This window comes from Gobius niger (assembly GCF_951799975.1).
Source record: "Gobius niger genome assembly, chromosome: 6".
Taxonomy (NCBI): Eukaryota; Metazoa; Chordata; class Actinopteri; order Gobiiformes; family Gobiidae; genus Gobius; species Gobius niger.
In genome coordinates this window covers 3,300,222-3,321,262 of record NC_136857.1, presented here as the reverse complement: position 1 = coordinate 3,321,262, position 21,041 = coordinate 3,300,222, and the positions used below count along the sequence as shown (strand labels likewise).

The window sequence follows — 21,041 nt, the reverse complement described above, 5'->3', positions numbered from 1 at the left end:
TGGGAGAGGCTGCGTATGTGTGAGCGCACGGACAAAGACCAGACGGGGATATATTAACACGTCTAAAGTGAGGTAAGAACATATCTTAGTATGTAAAAACGGTGGCCTATTCCTTTAATGAAAAAAAAACCCAAACAACTAATTGATAATGATTTCTGTTTAAATTCAATGCAAGAATATTGTTTTTGCAATATTAACCTCTAACCCCCCGCCTTAACTGAGGGCATTTTCTCACCTGGAGAGTTCACAGCCTATAGGCCAGTGTAAAAAGCTAAGCCTTACACAAGTTTATGTCACCTTTTTTGAAGCGTTTTAGTGGTGTTCTCGTCAGGGCTGAACGATATGGACAAAATTTCATATCTCGATATTCATGTCAGATATCTCGATATCAATTTAGGCCTGAAACGACTAATCGATTAATCGACGACTAATCGATTATTGAAATAGTCGACAACTATTTTAGTAATTGATTAATCGTTTTCTGGTTCACACAGACTAAAATGGAGCAAAAATGACATAAAAATGTAGTATTTTTGATTAAATCCTACTTTGTTTATATAGTTTGGGTCTGTGTACATTTTGTTCACTGTAAATTTCCTGAATATAATTTCCCTTTAGTTTACTCCATCAACACATCTTCAAGCAGCTATAGGCTATATGTGATATATATAAAAAATAGAAAAAATACAATTTTCCTACACCATTCACAGCCAAGCGATTACTCGATTAATCCTAAAAAATAATCGATAGATTAATCGATTACAAAATAATCGTTAGATGCCGCCCTAATCGATACGATACGATATAACTATTGATTGGGTTAAAACCACAAAAGGGTGCAGTTTTATTGATGAAAATCTATATTGTTGCTTTTTCGATATGATTATTCCTCTTCAATAAAATGTCAATGAATATTAATATCTTGAATGTTCATATCTCGATATCGATACTATAACGATATATCTTTCAGCCCTAGTTCTCGTCACTTTTTTGTTGCTCTTTTGTCACTTTTTTGTTGTGTTTTTTGTCACTTTGTCACTGAAGAGCCGGCTTTTTCCATCACGTTTCCCTCATTTGTTTTGTCGCTCTATTGTTGCTGTTTTAGATTTGGGTAACGCCAAACTGGACAAAGTATGCTCGGTTCAGGTGGAGATGAAAGACAGAACATCACATTTTTATTGCTCGCTATAGCCATAAAGGAAGGAGGAAAAAAAGCTACTGTTTGGAAACTCCAAATGAGAAATCCCTCCAAAGGAATAACGCCTTTAATGTCCAGACAGGCACTTTCCGGCTCCGTTTACCTCTCCTGCGCACTGGAAACCGTCCGCTGTTTCAAACGTTGCCTTTAACAACAGTCTTTTACTGGCCTCCGTTGGGTCGTGTCCTGTTCTGCCTCCTTCAGCGCTGTTTGTCTCGTGTCTCCCCGTCCTCGCATGGTCCACGGTCGCTGACGTCATGTGGGGCCTCTCTCCTCTCTCTATGAACCTCGCCTCTCCCTCGGGTTGTCAGTGTTTGTCCTTCATGCTTGCGTTTTTTGAAAAGGCTCTTTGATGGAGCTGATGGGAGTGCCAGAGTCTTCTTGACATCTGGATCACGGAGACCTGGGAACGCATTTGATACACGGACAGCGGCATGTCAAAAAAAAAGGAAAAGGAAAAAAAAAAGGCCCGGGCCAAAACAGCTGCTACACGGATGACATTTACAGACGCGATTCATTCACTGCAGCCGTGACTGTGTTTGCTTTGCCAAGTTGGACTGTGAGCGCGATAAAATGTATTCACTGGTGATACTGGCGGCTTAAAGATGTTCGCTCTCAATGAAAACAACGCAGTGACATGATTTATGGCTCGCAAGTGTTGAGATTTCCACAGAAAGTGATGTCAGCGGTGTCTCGCTGTTCTGAGCAGAGCAGTTTGGACCCTCGCTATCCTTTAATGGACTGTCTCTGCTTTCTACCCATCTATCAATGCCGTTGGGGCAGCGGAGCCGGCGAGGACCTTTCTCCAGATCTTTAGTACTGTAATTTAGTCCTGGTTCACATCAGGTGTGAACTCATAGGACGACATTTCAAATTACAGCCTTGTTGTTCCCTTCACCAGTTGTTAGGGCTGTGCAATTATTAGAGTTTTTCATCAAATCTCCGTCCACAGCAGCGGCGGCTCATTCTTTGCAGTGGGGTTTGGACTTTATGTGGAATAAAATGGAAACTATTTTGTGTTGAATGGCGCTGGAAGGGACAGCATTCATTTATTGCTTAAGCTGAGGTTTGCTTTGACAGGCTACCTCATAACTGCTCATGACTTCTGAGGTTCGATTGAAGCAGGAAAAATATTGCGATAAACGGTGTTATTGACTCTCAAAATACCAGATACTTTCAACTCTAAAGCAAACAGTAAACCTTTGTTCTTAAAGTGCATAATCATATCCTAAAATACCACACAGGATGCAATTAACACGACATCTATTGTAAAGCATTTTGTTTCGATTAGGGATGGGGCCGATACCACATGCTTGTACTCATACTCGTACTCAGGAGAGAAGAAGCAACAAACTGGAGAATAGTTTAGTGTAAATCCAATAATCCACATAGAGCTGACTTTATTACAGACTGCGCTCTCTAAACCAGAGTCTGAGCTGGATTTAACCAGAGCTTAATGTTGTTCGTGCTGCAGCGTCTGCAGTGTTTACAACATACAGGCTAACGTTGCTAACTCGCGGCTAACAGTTTTGGCCATTCTGACGCCGTTTTATGCCCAGGGGTTTATTCATCTGAAAAACTAACCCGGCGACTAAAAAGTCCTCAGAAAATCCAAATGAAAGACATACAGCATGTTTATATTGAGGGAAAATGAGCTGCAGCAGAACAATGAAAATGCTGTAGCTTCTCGCTAAGTTACTACAAACACACGAGAAAATCTACAGGAGCTGAAGTAAAGACGAAAAGAGACCATTTAAGAAACATCTCAATACTATTGTTAAATAAAAACACATATATGAATAAAGCACAGGCTTTGGGAGCTTTAGGACATGGGCTTTTCTGTCTATGATGGACAGAGCAATGAAAATTAAAAATGAATGAATGAAAATAAAATAAATAAATAAATGGCATCAGCACAATTCTAATATAACTGCTCTTAACTTTACTTAAGGAAATGTACATGAGTAAATTTACTAATTACAAACCAATCTGCTGTGAAAAAAGTAAGAATGTTGAAGAAAATGCCTTGTACTCGTATCAGTATTCGGTATTCGGTATCCGGTATCGGCGAGTACTTAAATCCAAGTACTCGTACTCGTATCGGTTTTAGATAAAGTGGTATCAGTGCATCCCTAGTTTCGATTCAAAATAAAAGTTTTACAAAGACTGTACTGCTTAGCTGCTTACAGTCTTCAGTGGGTGAAAGACACCACAGTCAGGCCCCTTAAATCACCGAGTCCGTCCCATAATCTGGGAAATAACTTCTGTCCAAAGGTTAACGCTTGCCTAACCTTTTGTTTCTTGGCTTTTCTCGGCTTAAAGCGCCCTTAAGTCTCCACAGTTAAACCCTGACATGGATCCTCTTAATCAGCTAATTCACTAATTCGCTCAAAGTGGACCCAAGTCGGCTCCCACTCAGCAAACTTCCCCTTCCGAGGAGATAAGACGTGGCCGTGGGAGGGCGGGGCGTGGACATTTTTGTGCCGTGGGGGGTCTGGAGTAGCGGGACACGTACAGGCGATGTTTGCGGGAGGAAGAGGGGGGTCGTGGTAACATGAGCCCCGGTTGCTCGCGCTGCTGTCCCGTAGGACCAGCTGATGGCGATGAGTGAATTCGGCCATTTGTCTTCCTCTACCCGGTGACGTGCTCCCGCGACCGCAGCGCTAATAGCTCTTCAAACAGAGACTCCCATGTAAAGTGCTTGGGCTGCAACAATGTCAAACTCGTATGGTGTTGTCAAAGTGGAGGTTTGGAGTTTTCCCACCAGAGCCGTTTCGCCCCGGGCCCGTCTCCGAGGATTCTATCTGCTTTAGAAATCTCTTCACAGTTCAAATCAAGGCCCGGCCCACGTGACTCCGTCTGTCTGGAAGTCACAGCGGTTACAGTGACAGAGGTGGAACTAATCCTGCCATGTGAGGAGGACCCTCTTATGTTCTTTAAGTTCTGCTTTTCATGCCCAGACGACGGATCGCCGACAAAGCAGGAATGTTCATCTTTGCTCGACCGTGGCCAAACGTAGCGTCAGATATTAGGAATTACATAAGAAATAATGTAACGGTTTTAATTAGAAACCAACATTTTTTAAACCATGAGGAGAAACAACAGAACAGAAAGGGCAGAGAGTGACTTATGCGTCGAAGGCACTCATGAAACTATGCAACTTTCACCCTTGAAATCAAGCCAAGATGATATTGCACAACGGAAACACACAATAATAAAATATTTGACTCTCCTCCTTGCACTTTGTTTTGAAATGTAGATGTCTTTGGGGAGCTTCTTACAAATAGCTCGAGAGCTGCTTTCAGCTGTCGAGCCCCTTCTCCTTCAGAGGGGCTACACTGTGGAACTCTCTCCCTACGGCTCTGAAACTGCAGACGGACGTTACCATCTTTACCAGAGGCTTAAACAGTGGCTCAAATCGGCCCAAAGGTTTTCACATGTGTAAAATGTGCCTTATCTAGTTTAATAATCTGTTTTATTGTGACCGTGTTTAATAATGTGTTTTATTTTTAAATCCTAAAAGCCCCCTATGGACAGGTGTTGAAAATTATAACACTTTAAACAATGCATCTGGTTCGTCCAATGTAATTGCTATGTCCATATTAAAGATAAGATAAGATAAGAGATAAGATGGTACTTTATTGATCTCACAGATGGAGAAATTGCATTCGATGAGAGAGCATCCGGCAGCAGCACCCATTCAGTGCGCACCACTCTTTTTCCACTCTTTTTCCACTCTTTTTTTTTTCTTTGGTGAAAGATCGTTGTGTCGCGGTCGCCATCTTCACTCTTTTGGTCACAGGAGGAGCACCGGTTGATGGGAAATCTGTAGACGATGACCACGACGGTGGAGCTCTTGCGCTTGGCCACGATGTTCTTGGCCACACAGGTGTAGTTGGCCGTGTGGGACAGACGCGCCTGCTTGATGATCAGGATGGTCCACGGTGATGTAGAAGTTCCTGTCCTCGGCCGGGTCGATGATCTCGTTGTCCTTCAGCCACTCCACCCGCATGACCTTGGAGGATGGAGAAACTGTAGCTGCCCTCTGTCTCCTCTGATCATCTGAAACGGTGCCCCGCCTCCTGGGCTTGTCCCCGTCTCAGAGCGTGGTGTCCTGCACTGGTCAGCTCCACCTCGTCCTTCCTCTTCCTCCTGCACAGCTCCCTCCACAGTCTATCACCATCTCCTCGTTGGTCCCTTTTGTTGTTTCCTGTAGCTCCTCTTGTGACGCCTCCTCCGTGCTGCAGGTGTGGGGGCTCTTGGTGCCTCTTCACTGTTCAGTTTCTCAGAAGATGTTTGTAGATCTCAAATGGGTTTAGCTGATAAGCTAGAGGTTTGTTTACCTTCAAAAAGCTGCTTTCTTCAGGACCATTTTGGACTCTCAAAGTAAACAAATCCACCAAACCTCCACAAAAACACGGTAAAGACGTACAAAAGAATCCAGAAAAACAACGTGGTTCGCTGAAAAAGGCAAATAATTCACTGAAAAAGTGAAAAAAATTCAGCTGCACCAGGAGAGAGGGAGGTCACTTCCTGTTTTCACGTCGCCATGGCGAACATGAGGGGGTGTTATGCTTTTTTTAATCCCATAGCACCAGTCTATATCACACTACAATGATGACAAACCTTCTGTTGGTCTGTAAATGCAGTAAATTAGAATAACTGCCTTGTATAAAATGTCTCTCTCAAAATGGCTGTAGTGAATGTCTTGAAATAGGCCTCTGTCTCTTTAAGAACCTCTGAGCCTTTCCGACACGCCCCCTCCACACGCTGTCTGTGGCATCAGTGGGGAGGGGGTTCTGCTGAGGAGCAGTGGTTGGTTACTCGGCTGGTGACGAAAGCTCGGAGGCGTCTCCAGGAGGTGGGGGCGTTCCTAGGAGGACTCAGGCAAACCTATCCCTAAAATGGCCGCCATCAGAGTTTTTACAGATTACTCAGAAATACGTGAATGTGTCAAGGCAACACTTCAGGCATGTTTTTAATGAGGGAGTGACGTAATAACATGATGGAAAGCTTAAAAAAGTCAATTTTGCATAATACCCCCCCTTTAAATAAATAAATGAAATGAAATGAAATGACTGTCTAGAGATCCCTGAGGCAAGATAATGGTGAGGGTTACATCAGTACAATGTGCAGATGAAGAAGTAAAGCTTTCGTTTTTTTCAATGTAGCATTTGCCCCATTTGCTGATACAGTAATGCCACTGACGCTCCAAATAAATTTGATCTGTGACCACATCATTAAGCTGTTGGGCGTCCGCCTGCAGAACCTGGAGCAGAGCCTCAGGGACAAAGTCATTAGGAAGGCAAACATCTTGTTGGACTGCACACATCCAGAGTGAGTGCATCTTTCTCACTGCTCTTGAAGAACATACTGTTTCCCCTGGTTCTAAGGAACAGAACAAAGGTTATATACCAAGCCATAAAGATGTTGAACATTACAAAGGCACTGTAGGTTTCTGGCAATGAGGCTGCAAACTCATTTTTGTTATGAGGACGTGTTATAAAGTGTGGAGAAGGGATGTATATGGTTTTATATTATTGCGTTCGCCGTTCCATTTTTAATTATAAGTTAAGTTATACTTTATTATACCATGGTCTGGGTGAATACTGGATTCTGATTGGCTGGTGCATTATTTTGGTATAACCGCACACGTAGTCCGGTAGTTAAATCACTGGGATATCACTCCGCTGTGGCGTCGCCATAGCAACGCATGACACAGCTGAATCAGATAAAGGCGTAATTAGTGACTGACAGGAACGTATGAGATGGATTTTGTGTTAATTTCAACGTTTTTGGACAAAACCAAACGTTTGCTAAATGTTTGTAGAGGAGAGTGAGCAGCTAGGTTAGCTACTGTTAATAACATATGAGCTTTACATTTCTATTGAAAACGGTTAAGGCTATTCATCATTTTCAGGCGCACATAAAATGATCCTGCATTGAAGCATATTTGTCTGGATTAGTAAAGTCAAACATAAAAGTTTCAGTTGGGGGGGCCCAGGTGTGAGCGACTCCACCGCAGCTGTTTCCATAAACAGTTGAGCTGGTTGAGCTAGCTAGCTAGCTTCAGGTTAAACAGCGTAAAAGTGAAATAACTCCTGCCCACGAGTGCCGCATATCGGTGTTTACTTCCAGGGAAAAGTGTTTCCGGGTTAGTCCTGTTGTGTTGTGATTCTGTGCTGATGTTGTGTCGTTGAGCCTGACTGAGATCCTCGTAATAGCTGCGGAGAATGACTCGCTCTGAGACCAGCCTTCAGTGACCGGCTAATAACCCACACAAAATAGTCCCGTAGTCTGGCAGATTTAGTGAGTTTAGTCAATGAAAAAAACATTTATTATAAATGTTGCGTTTGTGGGACCCTGGTATAAGCGGATTAAACAACGAGGAGCCGCGTTAGACGTTATAATGCAGGAGGAACAACACTGTGTCGGGCGTTAGAACCGTCTAATGCACGACTCTGAGTTGCTTAATGCTTACTTAATCTCTGTAGAGAAATCTGTCTCTGCAGTTGACCCATCCTCAATGCCAACGTAGGCCGGCGCCCGGGGACCATGTTTTTAGCGGTACCCGGCTGAAACACTGGGAGAACATGCAAACTCCACACATGAAGGCCCCGTCCAGGTTGAACTTATACCACCTTTATGAGAAGAAAGAGCAACAAGAACAAGAACAAGAATAACTTAAGAGTGGGTGTCTTAGATTCTTCTAGTTCTTTTTGCACGCCAGGATGACCCGTCACAGCTTTTTAACAGGACTTTTTGGGGCGCTGGATGTCTGGTTTCCGCGGTAACGACATGACCCAGAACCTCCTCGTTGTCCCACTTTCCCCGGTCCCTGTGCAAACACAGTCCTCTAAGTTATGAAAATACCAAGGCAGGGGTGTACGTTTAGGAAAAGCCACCGTGCCACTGGGGGAGATTAGTTATCACAACAAGCCCGTGAGGAGGCGTCTGATGTGTGGGGCTGTATTATGGCCTGTATGGCTGAAGCACTTATTTTCACACATGGAGGCTTGATCACTTAATACGCCAGGAGCCCCACGTTGACTCCTGTTGGCTCGTGATAAATTATGTTGGCCCAAAATCGTGGTGAGGGGAGCTTTAGCGAGCAGTACGCACAGGTTATTTAGAAGTAGGACCTATTTTGGGGCATTGGACGCGGAAGTCAAAAGGACAAAGGGAAGATTTTCCAATTACAAGAAGCCAAACGCTGATTTTATTGAAACGTAAACAGACAAAGGAGTAAATAGAGATGACTGAGAAGTTGTTGCAAGGGAGTCTGCCCAGTTCCTGCGTGTTTTCTTTGGACTGAGGCCCCTACGCTGTTTCCACAAAGTCCCGAGCACTTGAGGCGGCATAGTTGGAAAGTCGACACTGAGCGAGACGGTGAAAGTGTGGATAAAACAGGCCTTCTCAGACAGACGGCTTCCCTTACAGCCGCATGTGAGGTCGAGATCTGCTCTAATGCTGCTTTTAAAATGTCATCTGCACGTGGCGATGTGATTCCTGAGCCTGTTAGAGTCTTGCATGTTCTTGTGGGTCGCTTTTAGCTTGTAAGTCTTGCATGTTCTTGTTCTTCTATGTGTGTGTGTCGGTTTCCTCCTCCACAAAAAACCCACGACATTCAATATGGTTTCAAAGTCCTTTAAATGGATCAGTCATCGGACAATCCCCCAGTTTGCGCTGATCTCTTCCATCAGTTTGTGACGTGCAGCTCTCGCATCTCTCCCTTATGGAGCCATGTGGTGCAGATATAGACTTCCCTTCCCAATCAATTTGTCAGCGATGGCACAGATGCAACGTGGAGAAAGATGAGTTTTAAACCTGACTCCTCCCTCCATCTGTCACGTCACCTGCTGCTGCCAAAGTCCTCCGAGAGGGAGATCCACGTCACGGTCCAGGTGGTCAAACGGAGCTCAGGGTCGCGAGGGTTAAGCCCTGACGATTGAAGCCCGGTCACGTTTTGCAAAGAGAGCGTCGTCTCGTATGAAAAGCTGAACGTCTTCATCGCAGCTAAGTGTCTTTTTTTTTGTGTGTGTGCTCCTCTTCGCAGGCGATCGGACGGTTAATATCAACGACACGGAGCATCAGGCGGATTTCAAGTCGAATCAATGGTTCGGGGCAACGGTGCGTTCCCACGGCGACACGATACTGGTAAGACGATCCTCTGTGGCTGTGTGAACTTTTTCTTCGTTCAATCGATCAACATCAGCGGGAGCTTCCTCTATCTCCGAGTGGTAGAAACCTTACTCTATCTTTGAAAGAGTACAGGGCGCTTTTTTAAGGGGAGACACTTCAGGCAAAACTCAATTTTTTCAGTTTTTTCAGGTTTTGGGCCAAATTGGCCTCTGAACATATAAGCTTTCACCCGGAAACAGAAAATATGCCTAATCTTCACAAAAACATGTTTAAATATTGCGCTGATTCAATGTTCCCCCATAGACTTATATGGGAGAAAACAATTTCAAGGGCCTTTTTCTCAAAACACATTTTTCTGTCATTGTGGCGACACTATGTCCACGTCAGTCGGACCTAAAGACTTCACATTTTCCAGCCTTGGACTGAACAATATTTGGAAGATTTTTTCATAAGGATTTTTTATTATCTAATCCCTTAAGCCCCATTTATTGAGTTTTGAATGTCAAAAAATAAGGCGAAAATTAAATTTGTACACATTTTTCCACTAAAAAACAGCTTATTTTAAAACTAAACAAGAAATCCTAAATCCCCTCTGAAAACGTCTTGGTAACTCATTCATCAATAAAATAAAACCATACATTTGAATGTAGCTCTATCCATTATTCAGATTTCGTCGCCGAAAAGATGGGAAAATTGTGGCATTTTTAGGCATAAAACACCTTGATGAAATGACAGAAAACTTGCCATGTATTTTTTTCATACATTTATGCCAGTGATCGACAGCAACAGTTTCAAATTGATATCTGTAAATATACATTTTTTCACCTGCAGTGTCTCACCTTAAACACTTTAGACCCATTAGCTTACTATATCCTGTCAATGAAACTATCTATGTTACTGTATGTGTCATTCAGACGCCCTTACGTAGCTTCGCTCTCTGCGTGAAGATCGCGGTCGTAACTTCAAAGTGTGTCCTGTTGTTTGCTCAGTTTGAGTCGTGACCCCGGCTTCAGGCTCCTCTTGAGTTGGCCAAGCTGTTCGTGCAACTGGAAAAACATCTCCCACCCAGAATCTCCCATCATTCATCATTTCTCTCTCCCACTCACCTCCAGGCCTGTGCCCCGCTGTACTCCTGGAGGACGAAGAAGGACATCCCCCACTCTGACGCCACCGGAACCTGCTACCTCTCTGCGCAGAATTTCACCAAATTTGTGGAATACGCTCCCTGCCGGACAGGTACGCCAGCTGCTGTTGTTTGTAGGGATGCACCGATACTGGTGTTAGATATCGGAGCCGGTACTCGGAAAAAATACGATATCGCGTATCGGCTACATATCTGATACTGAAATGATACCAGTTTTGGCCATCACCGCTTTAAAAACACAATTTTCACCAACTGAACCTAACTAAACCTGAATATGGACATGCTGTATGTCAGGGGTAGGCAACGTCAGGCCCGGGTGCCAAATCCGGCCCTCCGGTACAGAACTTCTGGCCCTCAAGATGATTTTGAGAAACACTATTACACAAATCACAGAGTACTTTTAACATTAGTGGGGCTAAATGGGAGAAAAATAGATAGAAATACTGTCAATACACCCAATTAGGTCATAACACTGGCATTTGAAAGAAGTGCACTGGAAAAAGAATAATCGTTTTAAGGAAGAAATGACATAAATCTACTTGAATTAAGAGATTAAATCTAAGGTTTGAGTAGATTTGGTCTGGTTTTAGATTAGATAAAACCTCTAGTAGTAGTTATTCTCTTAATTCAGATAATTTTGTGTCATTTCAAGTGAAAAAACATTATTTGTCTGATTCCGAGTGGGTTTTATTCTTGTTTATTGGTGCTAGCATTTGTATCTTGGATTAGTTCAAACCGACTCAAATTCAACATAGAAGAACTTTAATTCAAGCATTTATCTCATGATGGTATTTTTTCCAGTGTTGTGCTTTACTTTGGGCTAATAATCAGCGGCTTTGGCCCTCGGTCTATTTACAATAAAGAAAGTCGGCCTCAGCCAAGACAACTTGCCTACCCCTGCTGTATGTCATTTTAAAGGGAAGAACCTGGGGAATTCATTGCTGAGTTAGTTTTAACCTCCGCAATCATATTATTGATCGCTGCGCGGCTAGCAACAGCATGCTAAAGCTAGCGGGTGCATGCTAACAGCAACTAATCAAGGCTGGGTCAGAAACTATGATGGAAGTATCTAAATTTGGCCCGATAAAATAAAATCAGCCACTGCCACGGCCAAGTGTTTGTATTTTAGTTTATGAAATGCTGTTAAAGAACAACTGATGTAAGATATTTGTAATGCACAAGCTGTAATGATCCGATGACTTCATGTGAGCTGTTCATGTAAAATAGCCAGTCCCAAGGATAGTGTAAAAAAATCCAGTGATCCTTGTTAAATACAAGAAAATACTTCATTGATCTCACAATAAAAACAAGGGAGGGATATCGCGAGATACTCAATCCCCAGTATCTGTATCGGATCCAAAATAGAGTTCGGGAATGTGACGTCATATCGCTAAGCATTATGGGATTAGCAGCAATTGTAAACTAATGGAGATTTTAAAAGTTAAAATACTGGAGTTATTGTTCACATTGAAAAACTTGGGCACCACAGTGTGATAGTTGTATTTACCAGCAGTAACTCAGCTGCTAACGGAGTTGTTTCACAGCTTTTTTCTCCACTTTTTATACTGTTTTTAGCTAATGTTAGTCAATGGAAATGTATGCTAACAGCTGCAAAGATGGCGGATCTCCATGGTAACTTTCCCGAACTCTATAGCTGGATCGATGCATCTCTAGTTGTTTGTGTAGATTTTCCTTCAGGATAATTAAATGGTAAATTAAACTTATACATTAGGCACTCAAAGCTCTTCACAGCAAAGGAACCACTCACCCATTCACACTCATTCACACACCAGTGTATGTATTTACAATTTGATAAGTGGTAAATATCTTGAAAGCCAAACAGTGATGGCCAAATTGAAGTTTAAAACTGCTGAAGGAGGGTCATTTATATCCCTCAAACACAAACATGCACATTCATAAACATAAAGACCAGGTGCAGCAGTTGCTTCAGTTGGAAGATAGTATCAGGAGTTTATACAAAGTAGTCATCTTTTTGAAATGTTTGTTGCCCTGCTCCTAGACAACTGAGAGCTTACCCAGGCTCCCTCGTCGAACCCAAAAATTTCTGTCAATGTCGAAGCCAATTTTATTTCTGTAGCACATTTTCAACGGGGAGAGCCCAAAGAGTTTTTTCAGTTAGATAAGAAAACACGATAAACGATGAAACATGAGCACAAAAACTAAAAACTAATTATTGCTGTTAATTTTTTCTATTACTGGCTTTCTACTGTTCTGTCCTTAAAGGCACACTGCGTAACATTTTGGACTATATTATTGCCAATACAAAACATGCTCCTATGACCAGCGAGACAGAAAATGCTATTTTTGCAGTGTGTGTGAAAACACTTCACGTAACTTTATTTAAATAGGGAACACGTGGAAGAGCTTGGTAGCTTCTATCGTGAGCTTTTTTGGAGCTATGTGACATGTGGGAGAGGCTGCGTATGTGCTCCGTTTGCGTGACAGAGCGCACGGACAAAGACCAGACGGGGATATATTAACACGTCTAAGGTTAGGTAAGAACATATCTCAGTATGAAAAAACGGTGGCCTGTTCCTTTAAGTGGAAACTCTGCTCAAAACAGGAAGTTACAGGCGGCGCTGCTGCTCCTGGGTCGCCTCTGTTGTGCTGTTTTCGGTCTTTTTCCTGAATGATACTTTTAATACACGTTATTTTTATTGAATTAAAATAACATAGGTATCGAAAAAAGTACCGTTAAGGCACCGGAACCGAAAAGCAAGTATCGTTAAACTAGTGGTATCAAAAAAAAAAAAGGAACAGTACATCCCTAGCTATGACTGACAGTTTGTTTGCATCGCAGAGATCAGTGACGCCCTCGGACAAGGCTACTGCCAGGGAGGATTCAGCGCTGATTTCACCACGGTATTCACTCACCTTCAAAACATTGTGATAGTTCCCTTTAATATATTGCACTAACTTTGGCTTTATCATCCAGGATGGCAAGGTGGTTCTGGGAGGACCAGGCAGCTATTTCTGGCAAGGTATCTAGGGCATACCAGCGCGGCACATGTAAATCATAAAGTGTTGAATCTCTCTCTCGCTCGCTCTAAACTTTTCCTTTTTTCTAACATCAGGTCAAGTGATTTCAGCGTCGAAAGAGAACATCATCAAAGCGTACTATCCAGGATACTTCATGCAGTCGGTGGACGGACAAATTCAGACGAAGCAGGTCCAACAAGTCATTGAACACGATGACACCTACCAAGGTATGAGAGCCCCCGTTTTCTACACCAAACACCGGGTTTTTTGTGAAAGCTGGGATGTTTTAGTGCTGTGGATGTTTTATCTCATCAGCGAGTAACGTTCTTATAGCAGCTTTGTGAATATTTTTAAACACAATGCTCTCGTAATTTCCACTTGACAACTGGAACATGAAGGCAGCATCATGTTGCATCATGTGCCCATGTCTTATAAGAAAGAAACTAGAAAAAGAACATAAACTCTCTGTTCTGGTGAAAAGGTTAATCCAAACTGTCACATGCACTTTTTTGGCGGCACGTTTTGACTCTGACAGGTCTTGATCTGAATGTTGTGCTCTTTTATAGGCTACTCTGTGGCTGTTGGAGAGTTTAGCGGCGATCAAGTCGAAGGTAAGCCAAACAAAAGATGAGAAACCGAACGTAAACAATAGCGGTGTTTTGCTGGAGTCGTTTTTTGGAAATATATGGTCCTTTTTTTGCCACTTGTGACCCGCGCTTCGCCTCTTAAATCACTGCTTTGTTTGTCTTTTTTTCCCCCCACTCTTTGCAGATTTCGTGGCCGGCGTTCCAAAAAGGTTCCTGCTTTATGGTTCGGTAAGGAGAAGCTAATCGTCTCTTTGGCTCTCAGCTCAACAGTGTTCTTAGAGTCTGGGCTCCTGGCTTTGAAACTTGGGTCGCGTTCAGGAAAGTTAAGAAATAGAATGGCCTTAGTGTTATTGTCACGGTGGGAATAGTTTTTTTTTTTTCTTCAGTCAAATTCCTTCGCTGAGCCCAGTGCTTATACGAGAACGTTTAAAGGACGCTCACCATGTGCTGCCTCTGTGTTGCAGGTGTACATTCTTAATGGTACAGACATGAAGGTCATGGCCAACTTCACCGGCGAGCAAGTGAGTATTACTCCTGCCATCTTCAAAAGCCCATAGACGTTTTCGAGCTTTTACGCCATGTTATTTGAGTAATCCTGCAAATCAATTTCATCTCCTCCCAAACTCAAAACACTCGGCCCACAAGCTGATGTCATAAAGTGGTGCTGTGCTTTTGCAAAAAAAAGAGTGTCAGTGTCTAAATATCCGCTCTCTCGTTTGTCACTGTATAGGGCTGTGCTATATAGTAACAGCTTGTGGTCTACTATGCAGGATTATTATTAGAAAATCGTACACAGACTGTTGCTGTTGGCTGTTCTCCTCTGACTCTCACAATGAGGTCTATAACATCGACCTGTATAGTGACCACAGAAGCTCACATTTCTGTGTGCATTGTGTTAAAACACTTGCATGCACTATTTTTTACTCTGGTCATTCAGACACCAATACAAAATGGTGTGACCACTGATGATACAGAGCCTCTCGAAAGTATTCATACACCTTGAACTTTTGCACATTTTGTCATGTTTACAACCCTAAACATAAAGATTTTATTTTGATTTTTTTTACTGAAAGTTCACACACAAGTAACAGACAACTTGGGAAATCTTTGTATAACTTAACACTGCTTTAAACTTCTCCACAGCTTTATCCCTGACCTCTCTGTTGCTCCTTGGCCTTCATGATGTTGTTTAGTGACCAATACACTCCGACCACAGCTCTGAGGGCCTTAAAGAACAGCTGAAATTAAACTGAGAGTAGATTACACACAGGTGGCCTCTATTTAACCGTTAGGCCAAGGTGTGAACATTCTGGAGTCAATAGGAATGTTATAAAGGCAATTTAATGCAGTCAGAAAATGCTGTATGAATACTTATGCACGCCCCACTTTACACTTTTCTATTTTTTGAAAAATAACAGAATCATGTATCATTTTGCTTTCACTTCCCAGCTGTCTGTTACTTGTGTGTGAACGTTCAGTAAAAAAATCTAAATAAAATCTTTATGTTTAGGGTTGTAAACATGACAAAATGTGCAAAAGTTCGAGGTGTATGAATACTTTCGAGAGGCACTGTAGTGTGGACATTTGGACACAGCCAGGGTTTTAGTCATTGCAGGCTCATTGTTCATTTCTTTGATCATTTCTTCATGTTTTGTTTAGCTCTATTATTTTCAGCCGTATTAGCTGCTTCCCTGCTTGCGTATTGTGTGCTCAGGGACATTTGGATTTGGATTGTTAAAATCTTAAAACAAAAAATACCAAGATGTCCAAAACTATGTTAAAATCCCCAATGAGGCACAATGTGTGAGACCTTTAGCTCACCATGTTTCTTTTCTATTCTTGGCTCCCCCCTAAGTGGTTTTAATTTATTGCATCAGTGTAAGCGCAATTATTTCCTTTTACAAGACTGCCTTCTCTCGGCTCTTTAGTGGTTTGCAGTAAAGCCCAATTATGAAGGAAAAGTGCAGCGGTTATTTACACAAATGGTTCTGAGAATAAAACAACGGCACTCTTATTTGAAACAATAAGTTGCTTAGTTTTACAAATAGAGTCAAGCAAATCTGCTGACGACAGGGCGATTCTTAAGGACTCACACTGGAGCTGGTGTAAACATAACTGCTAAGCATGTCACTTCATTATGTTTGTGGACATATGTGTTGCAGATGGGAGCTTACTTTGGCTACGCTGTGGCGACAACTGACATCAACAGCGACGGGTAAGTGACTGATTATCTACTGCCATTTATTCTCCTTTCATTGCTTTAGTTTTTTAGAAAGTAGCTGAGATTTTATCCGTTCAGATACCAAATATAAAACAAATACATTCTTATTGTTTTGCAAGCAAAGCATCATTTTGACTAGAGGTTGATATGTTTTTTTCTAAAGCCAATGCCGATGTTTTTTGGCCAATTCTTCCAAATGTCTGGTCTGTAATCCTGTAAAAACATAAATATTTTTGCCACTACAGCAGTGGTTTTATTTCATTATTTTAGTTGATTCAATCATAGTTGTCCCAGCTTTGATTAGTTGCCGTTAACATTAGCATGCTGCCGTTAGCATTAGCATACTTTTGCTAGCCGTCACATTTTGTGCGGTGATCATAGATAATTGTGTAGGTTAAAACTAACTCAGTGATTGGATTCTCCAGGCTCTGTGCTTCAAAATGACATGCAGCATGTCTATATTTACCGAGGTTTAGTGAAACTTACTATACGGTTCTTCACAACGTAAGTAGAAGCTCCGTTGATTTGAATGGGATTTCCCAACGTTCTACCGGTCATTATTTTCTGATAAAGGACCTCTGAAAAAAATAATGACGGAGTTGGTGCTTTCATATCACTCCGCACGTACGTAGTAGCGACACTATCTGTCCCGTCACTGAGAGAGAAGTCGGGGAATCGCTCGTGAAGTTAGCGTGAGTCTGACTTTCAACTTACCCAGAGATTCACCACCATTCCTCCAACTGCGCCTTCAACTAAGTAGCTAGGCTAGCTGCTAGCCTTGATGCTTCTAGCCTAGCAAAACATTGCCGAGCAACGCACAAACTTTTGGGAACTATTTGTCGCGGAAGTCATTAAATAAACCTTTCGACCTTCATAAAAGTGTACGAAGTTTATGTTGTGTGTGTTCAGTGGCAAATGGCCGTATAATAAGTGGGATAATGTATAGAACGCTGGTCATTATCAGGAAAATAAGCACCTTCAGGGCGAAACAAGGCGGTTCACCATGTCGGTGCTTATTTTCCAGATAATGACCAGCGTTCTATACATTATCCCTCACTTATATGTAACAAACTTGTAACTAACCAATTCTCATGGCGATGCTTCTCTGGTCCCCTGAGGCCTAGAGAGTTTTGGGAGGGAAGTCTCTATCACTTACGATCCCAGAGATTTTTGCCGCCAGATCGGCCGATAGCCGATATTGTAAAATCCTCAAACATCGGCCCAATATAATTTTCAAATTTTGACAGTCCATATTATCTGTCTAAGCTCTCTGTGTGGTCTGCAGGTTGGTGGACCTGTTGGTTGGAGCCCCGATGTACATGGTGCAGGGCTCGGGGGGTCGACTGGAGGAGATGGGACGGGTCTATGTTTACATACAGCGTGCCCCGCTCAGCCTGGAGCTCAGCCTACCTCACCTCACGGGCACGCAGGTGTACGGCAGATTTGGGAACACCATCGCGCCTTTGGGAGATCTCAACCTGGACGGCTACAACGGTACGAGAAATATCAATGTCTCATTTTGTTTTTCTATTAGGAAGTGTTCTATTGTTAGTTTGTTTTTAACAACTCCACCCGCCCAAACTCCTGTAAAACAATAGAAAGTTCAGTTTGGTCAAATAGGCATCACTTCACTCAAGAATGATGCCCCTCTTTTAGGTGGGAAAGTCAGTTTAAAGGCACGTTTCATTTTACTGTTGCTACTGTTGTTATAGTTTACTGTTACTATCAACAGCAAGCCTAATAGTTCAAGACAGATATACCGTATATCAATACAGTTACAAAAAAGAAATGTTTTGATTTGCATTGATTGATTGATTTGATAAGACACCTCGTAACACCCATCTGAACTGAGCACGTTTTCTCCAGTTTGGCTTTGAAAAAGTGAAAAAGTGACAATAACACAATAAAAAAGTGGAGGAAAAAGTGATGAAAAGGAAACGAAAATGCAACGAAAGAGCAACAAGAAACAAAACAATAAAAACGATGAAAATGTGGCAAAAAAGCAATGACAAAAGTGAGAAAAATTTGACGAAAAATTGAGAAAAAATGGACGAAAAATTGACAAAAAATTGACAAAAAATTGACAAAAAATTGACAAAAAAGTGATAAGAATTTGACAAAAAATGCAAATAATTTGACAAAAAAATGACAAAAAAGTGACCAAAAAATGGACCAAAAAAAATTGAAAAAATTGACGAAAAAGTGACCAAAAACTCACGAAAATGTGACAAAAATGAGACGACTGCCCAACAAAAAAAGTGATGAAAAAAAATCTGATCATGTGAGGAAAAAGATCAATTTAGTTTTGTAGGTCTTTCAAATGAGGTGTTACACTGGCCTATAGGCTGTGACCTTTTAGATTTGGGTAAAGCTGAACAGGAGCAAATGACGCGTGTTAAGAGGTTAATAGTAAATATGCCAAAGGAGGACAAAGTGCTAGAAACAATCCCTTTTACAATACCCCGTTTACTTGCCTTCATCTTTTCTCCAGTTTGGCTTTGAAAAGTGAAAAAGTGACAATAACACAATAAAAAAGTGGTGGAGAAAGTGATGAAAAGGAAACGAAAATGCAATGAAAGAGCAACAAAAAACAAACAATGAAAATGTGGCAAAAAAGCAATGACAAAAGTGAGAAAAATTGGACGAAAAATTGAGAAAAATGGACGAAAAAGTGACAAAAAATTGACAAAAAAGTGATAAGAATTTGACAAAAAATGCGAATAATTTGACAAAAAAGTGACCAAAAAATGGACCCAAAAAAATTGAAAAATTTGACCAAAAAGTGACCAAAAACTCACGAAAATGTGACAAAAATGAGACCCCGTTTACTTGCCTTCATCTTTTCTCCAGTTTGGCTTTGAAAAGTGAAAAAGTGACAATAACACAATAAAAAAGTGGTGGAGAAAGTGATGAAAAGGTAACGAAAATACAACAAAAGAGCAACAAAAAACAAACGATGAAAATGTGGCAAAAAAGCAATGACAAAAGTCAGAAAAATTGGACAAAAAATTGAGAAAAAATAGACGAAAAAGTGACAAAAAATTTACAAAAATGTGATACAAATTTGACAAAAAATGCAAATAATTGGACAAAAAAGTGACCAAAAAATGGACCCAAAAAAATTGAAAAATTTGGCGAAAAAGTGACCAAAAACTCACGAAAATGTGACAAAAATGAGACCCCGTTTACTTGCCTTCATCTTTTCTCCAGTTTGGGTTTGAAAAGTGAAAAAGTGACAATAACACAATAAAAAAGTGGTGGAGAAAGTGATGAAAAGGAAACGAAAATACAACAAAAGAGCAACAAAAAAAATGTGGCAAAAAAGCAATGACAAAAGTGAGAAAAATTGGACGAAAAATTGAGAAAAAATTTACAAAAAAGTGATAAGAATTTGACAAAAAATGCGAATAATTTGATGAAAAAGTGACAAAAAAGTGACCAAAAAATGGACCAATTTTTTTTTTAAAATTTTACGGAAAAGTAAATATAGTAAATATATATAGTAAATATGCCAAAGGAGGACAAAGTGCTAGAAACAATCCCTTTCACAATACCCCGTTTACTCGCCTTCATCTCTCCCACTCCTGCACCTCCTGTTATTTCCTCCTTCCTCTCACACCTCTACTCCTCATCTGCAGACGTGGCGATCAGCGCTCCGTTCGCCGGAGACGACCTCCTGGGCCTTGTTTACATCTACAACGGCTTCTCCGGGGGCCTCCGGGGAGAGCCGTCCCAGGTGATCGCCGGACAGTGGGCGTCCAGCACTTTCCCCGCCAGCTTCGGATTTTCCCTTCGAGGAGCTCGGGACCTGGACATGAACGGCTACCCCGGTAAACAAAGCTCGCATTTCTGGCAATCGAAACACAGGGGAAATGTGTTGAGCGCCGCCTAATTTCGCTTTATTGCTTTCAGACCTCATCGTGGGCGCCTTCGGAGTTGATAAGGCCATTCTTTATAGGTGTGTTATTTCGAGTCGTCTGTGTAATTACGCAAGTTTGTTTATGGCAGCGAAAGTGCTAATTACACCTTTTAATTTGCCAGTCTTCAATCTACATTTTGGATTTTTCCCACAGGTCGCGCCCTATAGTTAACACCACGGCCTCTTTGACTGTTCACCCCGGGATGATCAACCCGGAGGAGAAAAACTGTGTCATCGCCGACGGCAACGCCAGCATTCCCGTTTCCTGGTCAGTGCTTCTTTCTCGCTTCATCCAAAATCCAAACTCTCTGCTTCCCGCGGCGCTCGGGTCAAATTCTGCCCATGTGGTGTTTATTTTAGACACATTTCCTCGCATTATCTCACACGCTAAGTCGTACGCTCGGCTCGGGCCTTTTCTGACTCGCTGTGCGCATGTAATAAAGCACACGGCGCTTGTTGGGGAAATGCTGAATGGGAGCATTGTTTTTCGCTCCTGGAATTCACCCTGCAAAATCCAGCAAAGGAAACGCGCTATAGCTGCACAGCCCTGGCCACTGAGGCACATGTTGTTGAAAAGTCCACTTGGTCCAATGCTAAAGTAACAGTCTTAAAGAGGGGGTATTATGCTTTTTTCCATCACATAGCACCAGTCTATATCACACTACAATGATGAGCAAACCTTCTGTTGGTCTGTAAATGCAGTAAATTAGAATAACTGCCTTGTATAAAATGTCTCTCTCAAAATGTCTTGAAATAGGCCTCTGTCTCTTTAAGAACCTCTGACTCTTTCCGACACGCCCCCTCCACACGCTGTCTGTGGCATCAGTGGG

The 21,041-nt window shown here is 41.9% G+C and overlaps 1 protein-coding gene across 1 annotated transcript in view; it reads left to right on the top strand.

Annotated features, from left to right (window-relative positions):
- The window catches only part of itga5 (integrin, alpha 5 (fibronectin receptor, alpha polypeptide)), a gene marked incomplete at its 5' end in the record, with an annotated part of 106,223 nt that overhangs the window by 33,579 nt on the left and 51,603 nt on the right, over window positions 1-21,041 (top strand). The window contains 13 exons of the mRNA XM_079558802.1: window positions 9,255-9,355; window positions 10,453-10,576; window positions 13,306-13,367; window positions 13,441-13,486; window positions 13,580-13,711; window positions 14,051-14,095; window positions 14,256-14,299; window positions 14,536-14,592; window positions 16,234-16,286; window positions 17,578-17,786; window positions 19,931-20,122; window positions 20,205-20,250; window positions 20,366-20,479. Coding sequence (XP_079414928.1) covers window positions 9,255-9,355; window positions 10,453-10,576; window positions 13,306-13,367; window positions 13,441-13,486; window positions 13,580-13,711; window positions 14,051-14,095; window positions 14,256-14,299; window positions 14,536-14,592; window positions 16,234-16,286; window positions 17,578-17,786; window positions 19,931-20,122; window positions 20,205-20,250; window positions 20,366-20,479 — 1,225 coding nt within the window. The remainder of the gene's footprint in view (window positions 1-9,254; window positions 9,356-10,452; window positions 10,577-13,305; window positions 13,368-13,440; window positions 13,487-13,579; window positions 13,712-14,050; window positions 14,096-14,255; window positions 14,300-14,535; window positions 14,593-16,233; window positions 16,287-17,577; window positions 17,787-19,930; window positions 20,123-20,204; window positions 20,251-20,365; window positions 20,480-21,041) is intronic.